Source organism: Gymnoscopelus braueri (genome assembly GCF_963280865.1).
Source record: "Gymnoscopelus braueri genome assembly, chromosome: 20".
Taxonomy (NCBI): Eukaryota; Metazoa; Chordata; class Actinopteri; order Myctophiformes; family Myctophidae; genus Gymnoscopelus; species Gymnoscopelus braueri.
Window position 1 is genome coordinate 31102017 of NC_137622.1, and position 16821 is coordinate 31118837.

The 16821-nt window shown below is 39.2% G+C and overlaps 2 protein-coding genes across 2 annotated transcripts; both read right to left on the bottom strand.

Annotated features, from left to right (window-relative positions):
* Positions 1 to 1275: 1275 nt before the first annotated feature.
* Positions 1276 to 7282, bottom strand: chic1 (cysteine-rich hydrophobic domain 1; the record flags this gene model as incomplete). Its single annotated transcript, XM_080415982.1, has 6 exons — positions 1276 to 2803; positions 2916 to 2975; positions 3439 to 3495; positions 3943 to 4098; positions 5046 to 5100; positions 7131 to 7282. The coding sequence occupies 6 exons, from the start codon at positions 7280 to 7282 to the stop codon at positions 2753 to 2755; spliced, it is 531 nt and encodes a 176-aa protein (XP_080272108.1). The 3' UTR covers positions 1276 to 2752.
* Positions 7283 to 9768: 2486 nt separating this feature from the next.
* On the bottom strand, positions 9769 to 13131 carry cdx4 (caudal type homeobox 4; the record flags this gene model as incomplete). Its single annotated transcript, XM_080415597.1, has 3 exons — positions 9769 to 10014; positions 10514 to 10659; positions 12672 to 13131. 3 exons carry the CDS (start codon positions 13129 to 13131, stop codon positions 9769 to 9771), a joined length of 852 nt encoding a protein of 283 aa, XP_080271723.1.
* Between the last annotated feature and the right edge of the window lie 3690 nt (positions 13132 to 16821).

The window sequence follows — 16821 nt, forward strand, 5'->3', positions numbered from 1 at the left end:
GGGTCCTGATTAAACATCCCTTTTTTTCTTGTTTCTTACAATTTGTTAAATTATTTATAAAGATAAAAAACATACAAAAGTGTTATTGTCACTAGTTTGGGTCCCGGGGAGACATCAAATTTCCTTTTGGATCTTGAGCTAAAAACTTTGGGAAGCCTTGCTTTAAATCACCCAGTAAGGCCACCACAGTGTAAGATTGTATTTTTGAAGAAAATGAATAAATAAAAACACATCATAATTCATGTTGTCTCAAACATTTACAATTTCAAATAAATATGATCACTGCAAAATGCATTTATGTGTCTGTCAATAGACTTGATATTCTGATTTGCTATATGATGCAGGAATATGTAGGTGTGCCAGATTTCGAGAAGGAATCTCACAACTACAAAACGGATACCAATGGCTGACCAGGCTTACCAGTAGGCTACTATAATAAAATAGTCCAGTGTACATTGTAGACAGAGCGTTCATGGCTCTGTCTGCCCCCTAGTGCACAGACTCTGTCAGCTCCAGGGATGGTTCAGGTTCTTGTTATTGTGGCATTAGTCATTTCTGCTAGTTATCGGGCTATTGACTGAGCTAGTGTTTCGAAAACCAATCAGTGTGAAATGATGTTCCTGTAAGGGTCATGTTGAAGCATAAATAACCATGTAATGGGATTTTCAAATAAACTAATCATTAAGGACACTGGTAGTCAAATTGACCAAAAATAACTTCCTGTCCAGTCAAAATGTTTATCACCCTTAATGTACTGTATGTTGCCATTGGAGTAATCACACAAGTACAAATGAATGAAGGAAGAATGAAAGAACTGACCACGTGTCTGACCTAGTATTTTTGGCATGATAAACAATAGAATATCTGAGAGGTAATGCTGAGTTGAGTATATATTTGATGACTGAGCATTTGCCATTCCATTATTGGAGTACTTGCAGAAACACCTCATGCCCAATGAAGACTTCTGTCCACATTCCCAGCTCAAAGAGCGAAGGACAATGTAAAATAAAGAACAAAGAGGTCCATAAATGTAACTACAATGAGACCCACTCCTGCATACAGTGGATTGTGATATACAGTAAGATCAAAGCATTTCTCTGAAATCTGGTCATGGTACCATGGCCTTAAAATAGAAACAGTTGGTAATAGTGTTTATGAATTTCACACATCAAGTAATTACAGGCAATCTTGTTAACTTGACGGTTTAACACCTTGTTAAACATGACAGATAGCCATGTCTCCGTTATTTGGCAGGAGGCTTTGGGGAAAGTGCATTACTTTTTCCACTTAAGTAAATGGAATGGTTTAGAGTGAAAAAAATGACAAATAAAATTCAAAATCAAGAATTTATTTCCTCTCTCCATAGGGATTTAGTCATGAACATTTACAGGAATTGTAACTGGGACAATACTGGGAGGAGGCTTCAAAATGTTACCAGTACAAATACAGTCCGACCTGTACCGTGGTTCATTTACTATTCCAGAGGCACTCTTAACAATGCAATGCATTGCAAACTCTCCGCTAGGATTCGGGGAAAACAATACTAACACTGGGCAGAATGAGTAACAAAGGAATCTTTAGCTTTTGCCATGTATTGTAGAAGTATGTGCTTTAGAACACAGCACAGGGAAATACAAAACTATAAAATAAACAAACACAAAGCTGTAATAAAACAATTGACAAATGATGAGAATGGAAGTGCACAGCTCAGATCATTGTGTAACCAACACGTCATGAAGAGATGCAGACATCCCCAGTTAAAATGGATGACACTTGACTCAACATCATCTCCTTCATTGGCAAAATAAAAATCGCGCAAACAACATGCACTACTAGTGTCATAAGAATAGTCAAGACATCAGATATACCACAGTCCGAAATCCTGACATTTTGATGAGCTCAAGTGCAATTTATCAGTCCTAACTCTGGCATCACATACATTGTAATGTAACTATATGGCTTACTAGGTAAACAGGTCCATATAAACTGGAAAAAAGGTACATACTGTAGACATCTTTCATAAAACAAAACTATGGTACAGCAATATATTGGCAGACCAAACTAAAGAGCTATGTAACTTTATGTAAACAATGGTATACCACTGTACAGCTTACTCTAACATGGTATTTACAAGTCAAGTTTTTTTTTTTCCTCCTTTCTTTTTTCTAGCTAGTTCCCATGTACAGAGGGGTCAATACTAAAGGAAAGAAAAACACATAGTGATGACGTACACTGTACTTTAGGCAAAGTCAACCATCTCATTTACTTGCAAAGAACTAGGACCAAAGAGAGGAAATTCAACAAACATTTTAATTTGTTGATCAGCCCAATGCCTTTCTCCTCCTGTTACATGAATATATATATATTCATTTTATATATAAGGCAAGGATTCTTACGGAGGTTGGCGGCATAAAATTCTTTGCAAGGGACTAGAGACAGAATTGACGGGATATAGGTCAATAGTTCTTTGGGGTAAATGCACTTTTTTTGAAAGTTTCGAGATTCACATATTTGTCATTATGTAACAAAGAAAATATTAGAGTGCAACTTAGGGAACATGTCTATTTTTGTCAGGATATGTGCAAAAATCTGCTCTAAAGCAAAGTGACGACGTTGCAAATTCTACTGTACAAGGTACTGGGAGACGCACAGTATCATCTCAAGAAGACACCAGTGCACCTTATTCCAACATATTTACAAGGCACTAAGGATAGGATTCAAGGGCCACACATCCAGTCTCATGACAGCCTCCTCAGTCTGGTCGGAATATAGGATATTTGGGTAAGAATTCTATAAGAATTACCTTTGAAAGGAAAAAAGTATAAGTTCAGTAACAATGTCGTTGCCATAATGAATCCCAATAATGTGCATGATGTGTTTGTTTTAGTAGTGTCAGACTCTGAGCCTTTACTTACGTATTCCATCATATTGCTGCTTTCACATTTTCTTTTACTAAGTTTCCAGTGCAGCCCCAGCTGATGAGAGGAGATAAGACACACATTGTGAATGAACAGACACCGTAAGACACCCACACACACACCCACACACACACACAAAGGAAAATCTGTCTGAAATCTCCCCCTCAGTGTGAGAGGTAAAAGGCTGTCTGCTTTTGCTGGGGTCAAATTGTGGCCAGACACCCTGAAGAGCTTCCTTTATGTCTGTGCACAGCAACTAGCGGTAATTTGTTGCTGTGAGACAAAACAAAATTAACATGGCATTTTACTGCTGACCTCATGGTCTGCTTTGGACCCCGAGAGGACCATGATCAGGCTGAAATAGCTTTGAGCGGAAAAATGACTTGTTTGTGGCGGCTAAAGTTTACATAACAAGTTAACAGTCATCATCCATCAATCAGGTACTCACGCAACACTTTAAAACACAGACAATTAAACACGTTCAAACAGGTGCTAATATGCAATTTGTCTTCTCTCTTACCTTGTGGTATAATCGGTTATTTTCCCACTCTAACAACTTTTGAATGGATCGTCTTGTCTGTAGGGGGAAATGATAATGTTATATGTTTACCTTGCTTATTATAAGTCGCTCTGGTTAAGAGCGTCTACTAAATGCCTAAATTGTAAATACACGGTATGCATATGAGCACAGAGTAACAGAATAACAACTCACTGGTGCACTGACTTTAACAGATAACAGTAAATTGCATTTATAGACTGTAGTGCCCTTTTACCAGCCAGTAATTTCCACTTTGTAGTCAGGAACACTTGGCAGTAACACTGCCTTTAAATGACGCATCACTCTTGAGCTGGGGCTGGAACTGTGCATCATTTCTACACAGTCACTAATTGATCATGAGCTGTTATTGGCCTCTACGCGTCGACCAGTAACTCTGGATTGCTATAATAGTCCCAGAGCAATTAGTGCTGATTTAAGGGAGAGTTGAACTGTGCAGCACGCGTCACAAGGATGGCTGATACTCACTCTCTTGTTGAGGCAGATAACGGGCCATAGACTGCAGCCTACTGTACAGCAGCAACACAGACAGCCGCAGAGAAGCCACTTCACATTGACAGGCAAGTTCTTCCTCAAACAAGCATTCACTCTGCCGATGCTGGTTTTGAATTCTTCTGGAGCTACCTAGAAAAGGAAGAATGGACATTAAGAATATTAAATGGTTCTGAAGCATGGGTATTAGGTAATCACTTTTCACAAAACGGTATGAGGCAGTGAAAGAATTCAAAAGGTGTCACTGTTCCCTTGGTTGCATTGAGTTGAGATTCCTAATTGCTCAAAAGAAACCTGTCCTCAAAGGATCAAAGGGATAGCCTTTGGAAAACAAACAGGTAGATATTTGCAGATGTTGTCCAGAGATTTGATATCTCGTAATAAGTATGCCTCTAACTTGCTAACCAAGATCTAGACAATTCAGGGCGAGGAGGGACTCAAAAGAGATAAGCTCAGTGCCTGTGGCAGTGCCGGCCAAACAACATGAATGGATGCTCATTCCTCGCCGAGTCTGTACGCCATAAAAACAGGGGTCGTAATCTTTTATGACAGGATGCAAAGGTCTCTTTGCAAACAGCCAAAGACCTTAGAATAAAGCCCAGCAGGGCTTGATCTGCACCCTTCAATCATCATAATTGTGACCTCGTCCATCACATGTCACCCTGGGTCACAATACTGACGGTACATTTTATTGCCCCACACTTCCCTCTGTCCGATCTTACCCCTACAGCCTTTTTGTGTTTCAGTGTCCGACCCAGGAAGCTTTCCTTTCTTGAGGATGGCAGAGTCTTTATTTCATTATTTTATCACCTGGAGTTGTACCTTCCCAAACACCAGGGTCCCTGCCAACTGAACTCCAAAGGCGGCTTACTCATTTACAGAGCTCCTCTACAACACATTCAGGCACTTTGGATGCACTGTGGTGTGTTTCTCAAACTGCATCTCCTCAGATCAAAACCAGTCCAAGAGGTTTGATCAAATGCCCAGAAGGACAATGGATTCACCATGGTCTTAATTCAACTCACTTGGAGACAACAAGACATTGCTGGAAGTGCATGAATAATCAAAAACAAGTGTACCTTTCCTGTGAGGACAGAGGGAAACTCTGCATCAAATTTGTTGCTCAATCCAAACCTGTAAAAAGTAATAAGTCAAAGGTTACATTGATTTCAGAATTAACCTTTATCCAAACCTAAAGTAACAGGCCATTGTCAGGAAGAAGCGCATTTTGTACACAAAAAATACATTCCTAAAATCTTAAGACACTTTAATGCAAAACACTTTGTCCCAAAACAATAAACCAGCAAACTAAGGCTCTATTGTTTGTTGTCATGAAAAGGCTAAATCTGAAGCTGCTCCGTCCACTGACAATGGAGACAGACTGGATCCAGGCCAGGCTGTTCGTTTGGGGCTACTTGTGTGTAGCCCCTCTGAATGTGTCACATTCAGAGTTAAAGAAGCATGTGTGGCCCATTTGCATCAGTATCTAAAGAATTATTTCTCAGCATTAACTGGCATTAATAATACATATCAGTATCCAATGAGACTGACGTTAAAGTGAGGGTTAGGTTCAACAGTTAACTCCTCAATTGAAAATGATGACGGTCTGTTCAGGGTGAAAGACATCATCTAGAACTGGAAGGATGAGATTGTCTTGTTGCATCTCCTATATTGTGATAGATCTTTTTGGATTGTTATATTTATAACGTATTTTTACGAATTTGTCTTATCTTCTCTCACGTGTTTTTAACTACGGCATGTGCAAATAAACTAACCTAAACTACATTCAGTGGTTCTTTTTCATGTCAAGGACCCCCAAATTAATATGTATTTGGCCGCGGACCCCCATCTGAAAAGAGTTTGAGTCAGGGGACTTTGTGCTGTTCCAATGTTTCAAATATATTCCAGATTTTTCACATTTAAAAGGGGAACAAACACTGTTTATATTCACACTGATGAAGGCTGGATATCCGAAACGTTTGAAAATAGGATACATTGTTAAAGTGGTTCAACTGATTTTGATGCTATATTCATTCATTTAGTTGGGGATCCCCTGAAAGCCCGTCAAGGAACCCTAGGGGTTCCCCAGCCCAGACCCCACTTCCGAGAACCACTGGGCTAAATGATCAGAGATCCTCTAGTAGTGGTTCTCAACCTGTGTCCCCACATGATTTGGGGGTGGGGGGGGGGGGTCTCCAGATGACAGTGATGTGACAATTTAAGGACTTTTAAGACCTTATTACCTCATACAAAAAAGACCATAACTGCATCAAAAGTAATCAACAAACTATACTATAAAAACTGGTCAAACATTGGCCAAATTGTCAAATAATATGGCAAAAAAATATGATTATTTTGGGGGTCCCCAGTTCAAATATGATTGTTTTTTGGGGGGGTCGTGGCCTGAAAAGCGTGAGAACCACTGACGTACAGTATAGACTGTAGTAGAGACAGTTGTAGAATTCTGTACTAAATCTAACAACAAAAATCTTCTCTTACAGGGGACCCTGGCACAAAGTATTTGTAAATGGGGGTCCGCGGCCTAAATTACGCATACATTTGGACTGGAGGTCCTTGAAATGATGTCTGTGTGAGAGAACCACTGGTAAGTCTAATGTCACATCAGTCTAAAAAGAACTGTTCAGGCTAGATAACTGACAGCTGCTTGTAAACAGAATATATATAGGACAAGAGCCTGGGGGGGGGGGGTCTATTAAGCTCAATAGATATTACATCATCCTGTCAGTCATGATGATGATGATGATGATTGTGATGATGTTACAGTTGAACAGAATGGACATGATGATGAATGATGTTAGTCATCAAACTAAACTGTATGTGACGACAGGCAGCTGACTGCCTCTAGTTAACGTTATACAGCACATGACATTCATCTCAAGTTAATTACCCAGCAGTTAACGGTTAACTACCTTACAGTTACGTTCCCCTGCTGGCCACACACACACACACACACACACAGAGGGACTAACGGTTATCTCTACCCGCACCACAACGTCGCCTGTAGTACTGTACTACACTATCTAACGGTCTAAGCTTGTTGTTGTTGTGCTTAACGTTAGCTTTAGCAGCCAGTTGTTATGAGGCTAAAGAAGGACTAAAAACATGGCGACAGGGACCGTCGGAAAGTGTTCGCTTTGGCTTACACTGTGATGTGTCCGGCCCCTCGCATGACCACGGGCTCGGGGCAGTATCTCGGCAGGTGCTCTTCGCTCACTACATGCTCGTCGTCTTCCTCGTCTTCTAACTCATAAATGGTATCAAAGTCCGCCATGTTGGGCAGCGAGAAGACGCTCATGACGTCTTCGTCACGGCCAGGCTGCGCACGCACCGGCGTTGCCAGATTCTGCGAGAGAGAAAATAATGAGCAACCAGGTCCATGAAAACAAGCCCAAAAGACGCGACTAGGCTACGGCTATTTGAAAATAGCTCACAACAATCAGCTTGTAGTTCTGCTATTTTCAAAAAAGGAAAAACTTATCTTGGATATAAAAGTGTTATTGGAACATTTTTTTATACATTTTAACAACCCAAATCTTGTATGGGGTCCCGGCACAACATATTTTCAGATGGGGGTGGGGGGGGTTCTAATTTGGAGGTCCTTGACAAGTTGACATGAAAATGTTTGAGAACCACTGGTTTTAACAATATTTAGGAAACAAGCCCAAATAAGCAACTACACTTATTTACAATATTAAGAAAAACAAGCACAAAGTCGCTTATAATAAGTGGACATGGCAACACCGATACGCACTGAGACTGAGACTCGCGGAGCAGCTGGACCTTGCGTGCAACAAAAAATAGAGCTGATCTGATCTACAAACTATCAAGGCGTCGCACTGCAGCGCGTTGATAACTTGTAGATCAGCTCTTTTTTTCTTTTTGCAAGTGATGTTCATTGAATGGGAGTTAGCCTATAAATGTGGGTTTATTTTATTCATCCCTCGGCGAAGATTTAAAAAAAAAAGCTTTGTATAAACTGCCTTTATCTGAGTTAATTGGAGGGGATTTAATTACAACTGTATTTAGCAGTTAACAATAACCTACTGGAAGTCATCATGCACTTTCAGGTTTGAAAATATCTGAATCAATCTATAGCATTTAAAAAATATATAAAGCAATGTGTCAAATGACTTGCAGGCTAAAACGTTTACAATTATGCCAAGGTGATTCAATCTATGGAATCTATCTATGTTGATCAACCCGTAGGCTATGCTAGACTATACTGGTCTGATTTAAGGAGCCGTTCTGATTAGTCAGTGGCGTAAACGTACATTTACTCAAGTACTGTACTTAAGTACACTTTTGAGGATTTTTACTTCACTGTAGACTGTAGTGTTTCCAATTTGCAATACTTTTACTTCTCCACTACATCTCATGCAAATATTGTACTTTTTACTCCACTACAATTATTATTACAACTTTTACTTTGTAGATTTTGATCATTATTACAAAACATGCATTAACCACTATTTGAAAATAGCAGATCTACAAGTTTGTAAATCTGCTATGTTCAAGAGATTTTTATACATTAGGAAACTTGTAAAATGGGACATTCTGCATGCTTATGAGTGGCACAGGCCTGCCACTCATATAGGGTGCGTTCGGAAATACAGCACTGAGCGCACTGGCCAATACAAACTAATAGGCGAGTGCGCTCCGGTGCGCAATATCCGAACGCACCCATAGGTGCCACTCAGGCTAAATGCATGTGCAGCATTGTATTGCCCGTCAAAGTAAGTTTTATTTTTTTTATTAACTCGATGTGTGGATTATTGTAAAGGTTCGTCTATTAACATTTGCTATCCCATTCAGAGCCTTCTAAAGATACCCTAAAAAGCAAACAATATGGTATGTAAACGAATGCTTTATTTTGTCATTATATATATAATATTTACACGGTTCAAATAAAAGTCTACTGCCTTTGTAGACCATTAGGCTAAATTATAGTGTGTTTTTCTACTGTCCAGTCCCCATTCAAAAATAAAACTGCTGGAACTATATCGCAAAATAGCTTCTATTTACACGTTGAATGCTGCCATTACCCACAGCCTGGTTCTTTTATCCCTGTTTTATTGCATAAATTCAGATGGCCATTTGCCTTTCTTCGATCACATTTAATGTAGTTGAAAAAAGGCAAATGGCCAAAGTACAGCTCATTGGTTCAGTTAAATTTCACTCAAATGTTTCTAAATTCTCATTTTATTAATAAACACATATATTCGTCACAACATACAAAAATGATATTTATAACTCAGACACAAACAATTTAAAGCACTTAATTGTAGTCAAACATGTCAATTTTTGCTTATTTTCTTGGAATTATTAGAACTATTCTATATGTAAAAAAACAAATAAAAAAACGAAACGATATTTCAAGAGCCTCCAGCATTTCGTTGCTATATACATCATCCAGCATTTCGTTGCTTGCTATAAATCATCCGTTTCCTTGACATCAAATCCATAGCAAATTCATTGTCCATGAATTGAATACATAGGACCACAATGGAAACAAGTCACCAGGACTTTTTTGTGTTATCCTTTTAGCCTTGTAATGTAATTACTATACCACGTGCCGTTTACATTTCTGACCAATAAAGTATTCAATCAATCAATCAATCAATCAATCAAAATGGCATGTGCTTATTATCAAAATAGCATGTGCTTAAGGATGTCTTTGAGTCAATCCCCTGGTTTCCTGCATGTATCCAAGTTCAGGAAAGGGTCCTCTCACTGTGTCGGAGTGCTCAGTTATGTTTGTAGATCGTCCAAAAAAAGGCGAATTTACCGAGTCACTGTAACTTGCTGTATATTCCTGATAGGTGGCAAGGTGTTCAAATTGTTCATTGATCCTGGTGGTGGGTAGAGAGAACCGTGAATATCCGACGGGCTGAGTGACCCGGGCACCGGCAGGGGACTCACTGACCCCGGGTCACTGTGCACTGACCCTCCGCTCCCATCACACTGGCCCAACTTCTTCTTGATTAATTTCCTCTCCTTTGCTCTGCGATTTTGAAACCAGATTTTTACCTGCAAAATAGAAAGAAAATGGTTATTTTAGACTGTTGGCATTATGAATTGAATGTATAGGCTAATATCGTGATGTTTTCATATTAAACCAGTGGTGTAAAGTAATTAAGTACATTTACTCAAGTACTGTACTTAAGTACAATTTTGAGGTATTTTCTACTTCTACTCCACTACATCTCAGATCCAAATATTTTAATTTTACTCCACTACAATTATTTTTAGTTAGGCCATTTGAAAATAGCCATCTACAAGCTCAATGTGTCATGATGCCACCCATTGGGAGCTTGTAGATTTGCTATTTTCAAAAGATTTTTATACATTTGAAAACGTTTTACTTTTGGTACTCAAAGTACATTTTGATGCCAATACTTTTGTACTTTTACCAAGTACATTTTTAATTCCTGAGTATTTATTATTGCAGTATTGATACTTTTACTTAAGTAAAAAATGTGAGTACTTTTCCCATCACTGAGCACAACCACATAAGGCCAAGACATACCTGTCGTTCCGATAGTCCCAGATTGACTGCCAGTTCCGATTTTCTTCTAATAGTGATGTATCGGTTGAAGTGGAACTCCTTCTCCAGTTCCAGTCTCTGGTGGTCGGTGTACACCACTCTGTACTTCTCCTTCGTTCTCGTTTTACCTGAGAATGCAACAAATAGGTTAGGATGTGGCCCAAGGGAACTTATGTTCTTTTCTTTTCTTTTCTTTTATTTGATCATCTTTATTTTGAAATTGCAGGTAAAAATAAAAACAAACAACATGGAAGCCATAATATATATTTTAAAATTAAGTAAACAAAACATTTTTTTTAAATTAAAACCTGTGATCCTTGATCATCCCCAACATGTTCAAAACGCAGTATAGGAAGAAGTAGGCAAAATACTTTCTAGTCTTTCATCTAAAAACTGAATGGACTGGTTCGTTTGTTATATAAATGTGTTACATCAAATGATTTCCAGGCTATCAGCCTATCTGTCGAGACGATCTTTATAAATTGTCATAAATCCAGATTGTCCTGTTTTATCTGCAGATATGCAAAATAGGCTTCTGATCTTTGCTTTGATGTCACTTTGAGAAAACAGCAGTGGAATGCGTTTCACATAGACTGTTACCTTAACATCAATTGATATGTTAAGAGGAACACGGGACACATAAAAGCGAACAGGCAAAAAGATAAAAATCTGGTTTTGCCCTAATACCTCGAATAAACATCTACGGAAATAACAAGACCATATTATGATTGGCCTTACCTACTAATTGGCATGATACATTTATTTTACAAGTTGCGTCATGTTTGCCTACTTTAAAATATAGTAGGTTATAATAAATCACGTAGGCTACGTTCTATATTGCCAGACAACAATGTTTATGGGATTTTAAGCACATTGCGGTCACGCAGGTGTTAGGCCTATGGCACAATTGGCTAAATCTTTTTCTTAAAGAAACGTATTCAAAATATAATTTTAAAGGCTAACATAGGCTAGATGTAAATCCTTATGTAGTAGAGTCTAAGTGTTTATATTGCCAGACAACAATGTTTATGGAATTTTACGCACATTGCGGCCATGCAGGTGTGTTTTAAAAAGAAAGTAACGTATTAAATATATTATCACAAAGGCTTATATAGGCTAGAAATGTAAATCTTTATGTAGTAGGCCTTCGACTATAACCTCGCCCAGGACATGTTGCTGTGAAAAACGTCACTCTTTGCAGCAATATAAGTCCCCAAGAGGAAGAGAGTTTGGTGCATATCAAAGGAGAGACAGCTCTGAATATGACTGAATAAAACCCTCAAAACCTGAGACAATGTCAACAGGGAAGTCGAACCAACTCACATCTTGTTTACAAGCGTAACGAAATTAGCATTACAAGTGAGCTTGGCACCCGATTTCTCGCACCTTTTTTATTTGATTTCCTCCGCAGGATCTGCATAGCAGCCCACACAGTAGTAGGCCAAGCAATAAGGGCCGGTTTTTGTTATAGATAAAATAAAATAGAAATAAAATCCCCTCATCATATGTTATTTATAACTTATTATTTATTATTTAGACTATAGTATTTTATAAATGCTGTCGGAAGCATACATGCCATTGTATACATGCATTGCATGCAGTCTCATGTTTAGGAATAGGCCTACTCAGCGGATTTACAGGTCAGTGATGCCAGTGAACCCGTACCCCACCTGTTCTTCACATTTCTGATTTTTATCAAGGCTATTAAAATGATTACATATTGCCCTTTTCTTTTATGATGTCTGTCGGTATATGCTAATTTCTCCGGGCCAGACATTCTGTATAGCATAGAATACTACCTTCGTTTATAAAATAAAATCCTGCAGAGAAATATTGTTTTCTTTCCTTTTTTATTATTTCTTTTATTAGTCTATTTTACCCTACTTATTATGTACTAATTCTTTACCCTTACCTGTACGCCTATAGCCAATTGGTTGCATCCTTGCTGCGCTGCTGCTATATGACAACTGAATTCGGGATCAATAAAGCCCATCTATATGGCAAGTATATCTATCAAAGTCTCTCCTAAAAACTCATCATTTAAACACAACGAAGGCAATCCCAGGTATACCGTTAAGCGAGTTGCTATCAGATCATGGTTAGACAATTTCAACACGCTCATTAAAGTTCCCGAACTCACCAGTGGAAGACGATTGTACAGTTTTGGCCATCCATTGGAACGAATTGCGCCGTTCTCTGTCATCAGGAGAAAGTTGTGCACCGACAGTAACGTTATTTTCTGGCGGTGGCTGTAACACCACCGAGCCCGGAGCACCGTGCATATGGTTGTACTCTGACGAGCAGTAAGAAACCTGTCCGGGAGGAGAGTTGTTCATGGGTGTGGGATGGGTGACGTTAGGGGGCCCCAGGCCGTACGCTCCCCAGTCCTCCCTGCTGGGTGCTCCGTACGTGGGTCCCCAGCTCGCCGCAGACTGTGCGTGCGCGTGCGTTTCCATGTTTGGCACATGATGGTATCCAGAGAAGTCGGGATATTGTGGCGTGGAGACAAAGTTCTGTGGAGGCAGATTGATGCTCGGTCGCCTGACGGGCCCTTGGTGATACATGCTGCTTTCCTTATCCAACAGGTATCCCACATACATGATTTGTAAATACAACTAAATCAATGAAAATCAAATAGAAAACGGAAAACTAGACTAACCCTATATAGCCTACTTGTAATTTTCCCGAATAGAAAATAAATAAATGTATAAATAAAAAGACTATAGAGACTAACTATCTTGAGGCGCCATAGTTGCCTCCTATTTTGCAACCGCAAGCAATCCTTGTGTTGTGTTTCTGATGTAGTCCCAGAAGCGTTCCCAAAATGATATGCGTCCTAATCCTTATTCGGTTTCACGTGATCTGGCTCCTGTGCCAAGGTGGTGCAGGTTTATAGATCTGCTGCCTGACGTCTTGGAGAGCTGGTGTGTCAATGAGAATGCATGGATGTCACTGCCAGCCCTAATACTGGCCCTTCCTGCGACGCGTCATCACCTGACGGTGGGCCTATCCCGAACATCTGAATAACTGACCGCATGAATAAATTAACATAAAAGCCTTTCATCTGAATGTCCTATAGCACTGTTTCCCAAACAGTGGGTCGGGACCCATGTTTGGGTCACGGACCAATTTGTATCTTTATTTTTTGTTTCCTACATTTTGTTTATCATTATTATTATTTCAAAACATAAAAAAGCAACAAAAAAATATGAATGATTTTTCAAAATAATTGCATTAATAAAAGATACGCATGATTTTTAAATTCCATAAATTAGAAAACAAATGTTTAAGAAGTAGTGAAAATAGCCAATCTACAAGCTCACAACGCACTGCGTCGCGACGCGTTGTGTGCTTGGAGATCTACTATCTTCACTAGTTTGGGTCCTGCATGGGATGGGATATCTTTTGGGTCTCGAGCTATAAAGTTTGGGAACCACTGCCCAACCATGCGCAGGGATAATACACTCCGAAACACTTTTCCACTGTTACTTCAAAGAAGTCCTGCTCATAGGCCTATGGGGTGGGGGTGCCTAATTTATATTGCGCACACATTTAAAGTTAATACAAATACATCTTAAATGTTCTGCAGCACAGATTTCTCACCCTATGTCTTTTTTTTAATGTATTTAAAACCTATGTTGAATTGTAATTGCATGTCATGCTAATAGTTGCCTGATTTCACACTAGGCTAGCCAATGCATAGAGTTATTTGCTGTGCATCTGTTCTTTAAGTTAACAATTAGCCTATTGATCGTTTATTTTCACGATAGTTCTCTGGCCCATAAAGCTGTTATCTTTCAGCATGGCCTTACATCGCATTTGACGCATTAACCTGTTTGTTAAGATATTCGTCTTAATACAAACGAGGTGCAAAGTATTGAGAAACTTTTCTTCTTGTTTCAGGGCGAACCTACAAGTGTTGCACGTTCACACCTCAAGGTCGCACTTCACAGCTAATTCCGGTTAAAAGGAAACTCATTGTGGAGCGACACCCCCCACCCCAAACGCACGCACGCACGCACGCACACAGGCACACACACACACACACACACACACACACACACACACACACACACACACACACACACACACACACACACACACACACACACACACACACACACACACACACACACACACACACACACACACACACACACACACACACACACTACATTGTCATCTCTCCACCTAGGTTTACACGTCGACATCCCCCAAAACTTGCTGCCAGCGTTGTTGCCATGTCGGCTTATTACAAGCAACTTTGGGCTTATTTCTCTGTCAAGTTGCTTCAAAAAATTGGTAGTTGCGGGTTGCAGTTTTTTTGGGCTTGTTTCTTAAGTGCAGTGGCATATTTGGGCTTGTTTCCCAATGTAGTTAAACCAGTGGTTCTCAAACATTTTCATGTCAAGGACCCCCAAATTAATATATAGGCCTATTTGTCCACATACCCCCCCCCCCATCTGAAAACATTTAATGGCAGGGACCCCCATACAAGATTTGTACAGTTAAAATGTCAAATTTGTTTTTTGGAAAATAGCAGATGCATAGATATAGGTTTAAAGTGCTCATGTGTTAGTTGCTTCTTTTGGGCTTGTTTTCCTAGGCCTGGTTGCTTGTTTCTCTCCAAAACCTGGCAACGCTACCCCAAACTCGCTGCTGTTCAGTGAAACCGCTAGTGTTTTCCATGACTTGAAGGTTTACATATTATGGGCCCGTATAGTGCGAATGTCACGAGTCACGACTCGAGCACCAATTAGGCCTAAATATAGGCTAGCTTAGGCATTCCAACGTCATTGAATATACTTTGAGTTTGCATGGATGATGGACGTTAGTTAACTTGCAAGTTAACTTGTTCTATTCTATTACGGTTGTAGTTTTAAAACAGACGGGCCTGTGGGGCTGTCAACAGTTAAAGGCTATTTCAGCCGCAGCCTTTGATTGATTGATTGATTGATTGAATACTTTATTAGAAGTTTGTAGAAAAAAGCACATGAAAGTTTCATGTGCTTTTTTCTACAAACTTATACAGTTCAATACGGTTGAAATAGGATTTCAAACCCAAGAAAGCCTATGGCTTGTTTCCATTGGGGTCCTTAAGCTGGGGACCTTCCTTGGGGGCCTTGCAGTTCATTCATTGATTTAGGCTACTGTTGAATGGAGAATGATATTCTTGGAGCAAATAAGCCCAGATCATCAAATATATTGATGATTGTTATCATAAATAATGTTAGGCTGCTTCCTTATCAGGTATGACACTAATTGGGTATATGGCTCAGTTCCATAACTTCCATTTGATTTGAGCCTAAGCCAAGATAATTATGCAATATAGGAGCACTCTGAACGGAACACAACCCTAATTGATATTATGATGACAATGATAGCCATTGGTAACAATGTGAAGGAATTGATCAATTATGGCTTCTGCAGATTTCATTAAAATGTCACTCTCATATTAGGCTATTGTAGTAGGACTCTTGGCCAACAGGCTACACTTAAATTAGCCTACCTTTTCATATAATTAGCTATTATATTAATGGGTCGTTTACGATGAATAGCCTAGTATGCTTTATATATGTAGTAATTTCCATTTCTGCATTTGGGCCTCTGTTGGGATTGTGGAGAGACTTTAAAGTCCATGCTGTACCTGGATTAGGCTACATGTAGAACTCTACCCTCATTGATGGTTGTTGCTGCCCTCTTGTGGACAGATGCAGTTCTTCATATCAACCACTTCAGCCCCATTCTTAATTGTCATACTATACAAATCTAAAAGCTTGTAGATCTACAATTTTTGCTATTTTTTAAAGTAAAACAAAAAAGTAAATGAATGAAATCTTTTGAAAACTTTCCCAAAATAGGGATGTCAAGGGTTAATTGTGTTTAACTAGCCTAATTCTTTACAATATCTGCTCTGTTGTACTGGATGTAAAGTGGTAAACGCATTACAATATAGTCTTAACTATAGGCCACTAAATTACAATTCAATTAATTATACTTCCCTGTTCAGCGAGAGTGTCTCCACTATTGGGGATCTGATATCTTCCATAAAGCATTCTAAATATAAAACTGAGAGACAGTTCTATAACATGCAATTATGATGATGTTAATTTACACAATATCCTGGAAAGATCATAAACGGTTACAAAGTTATAGGCAAATACAATGTAATATTTCCCACATTGCCTATTTTACACCAATCAGACTGCACACATAATCTTTGCTATATGTGCCAAAGGTGTAAAGTGGCTGAAGGTAATCTGCGTGATACAGTGTTGTCCATTCTTGGT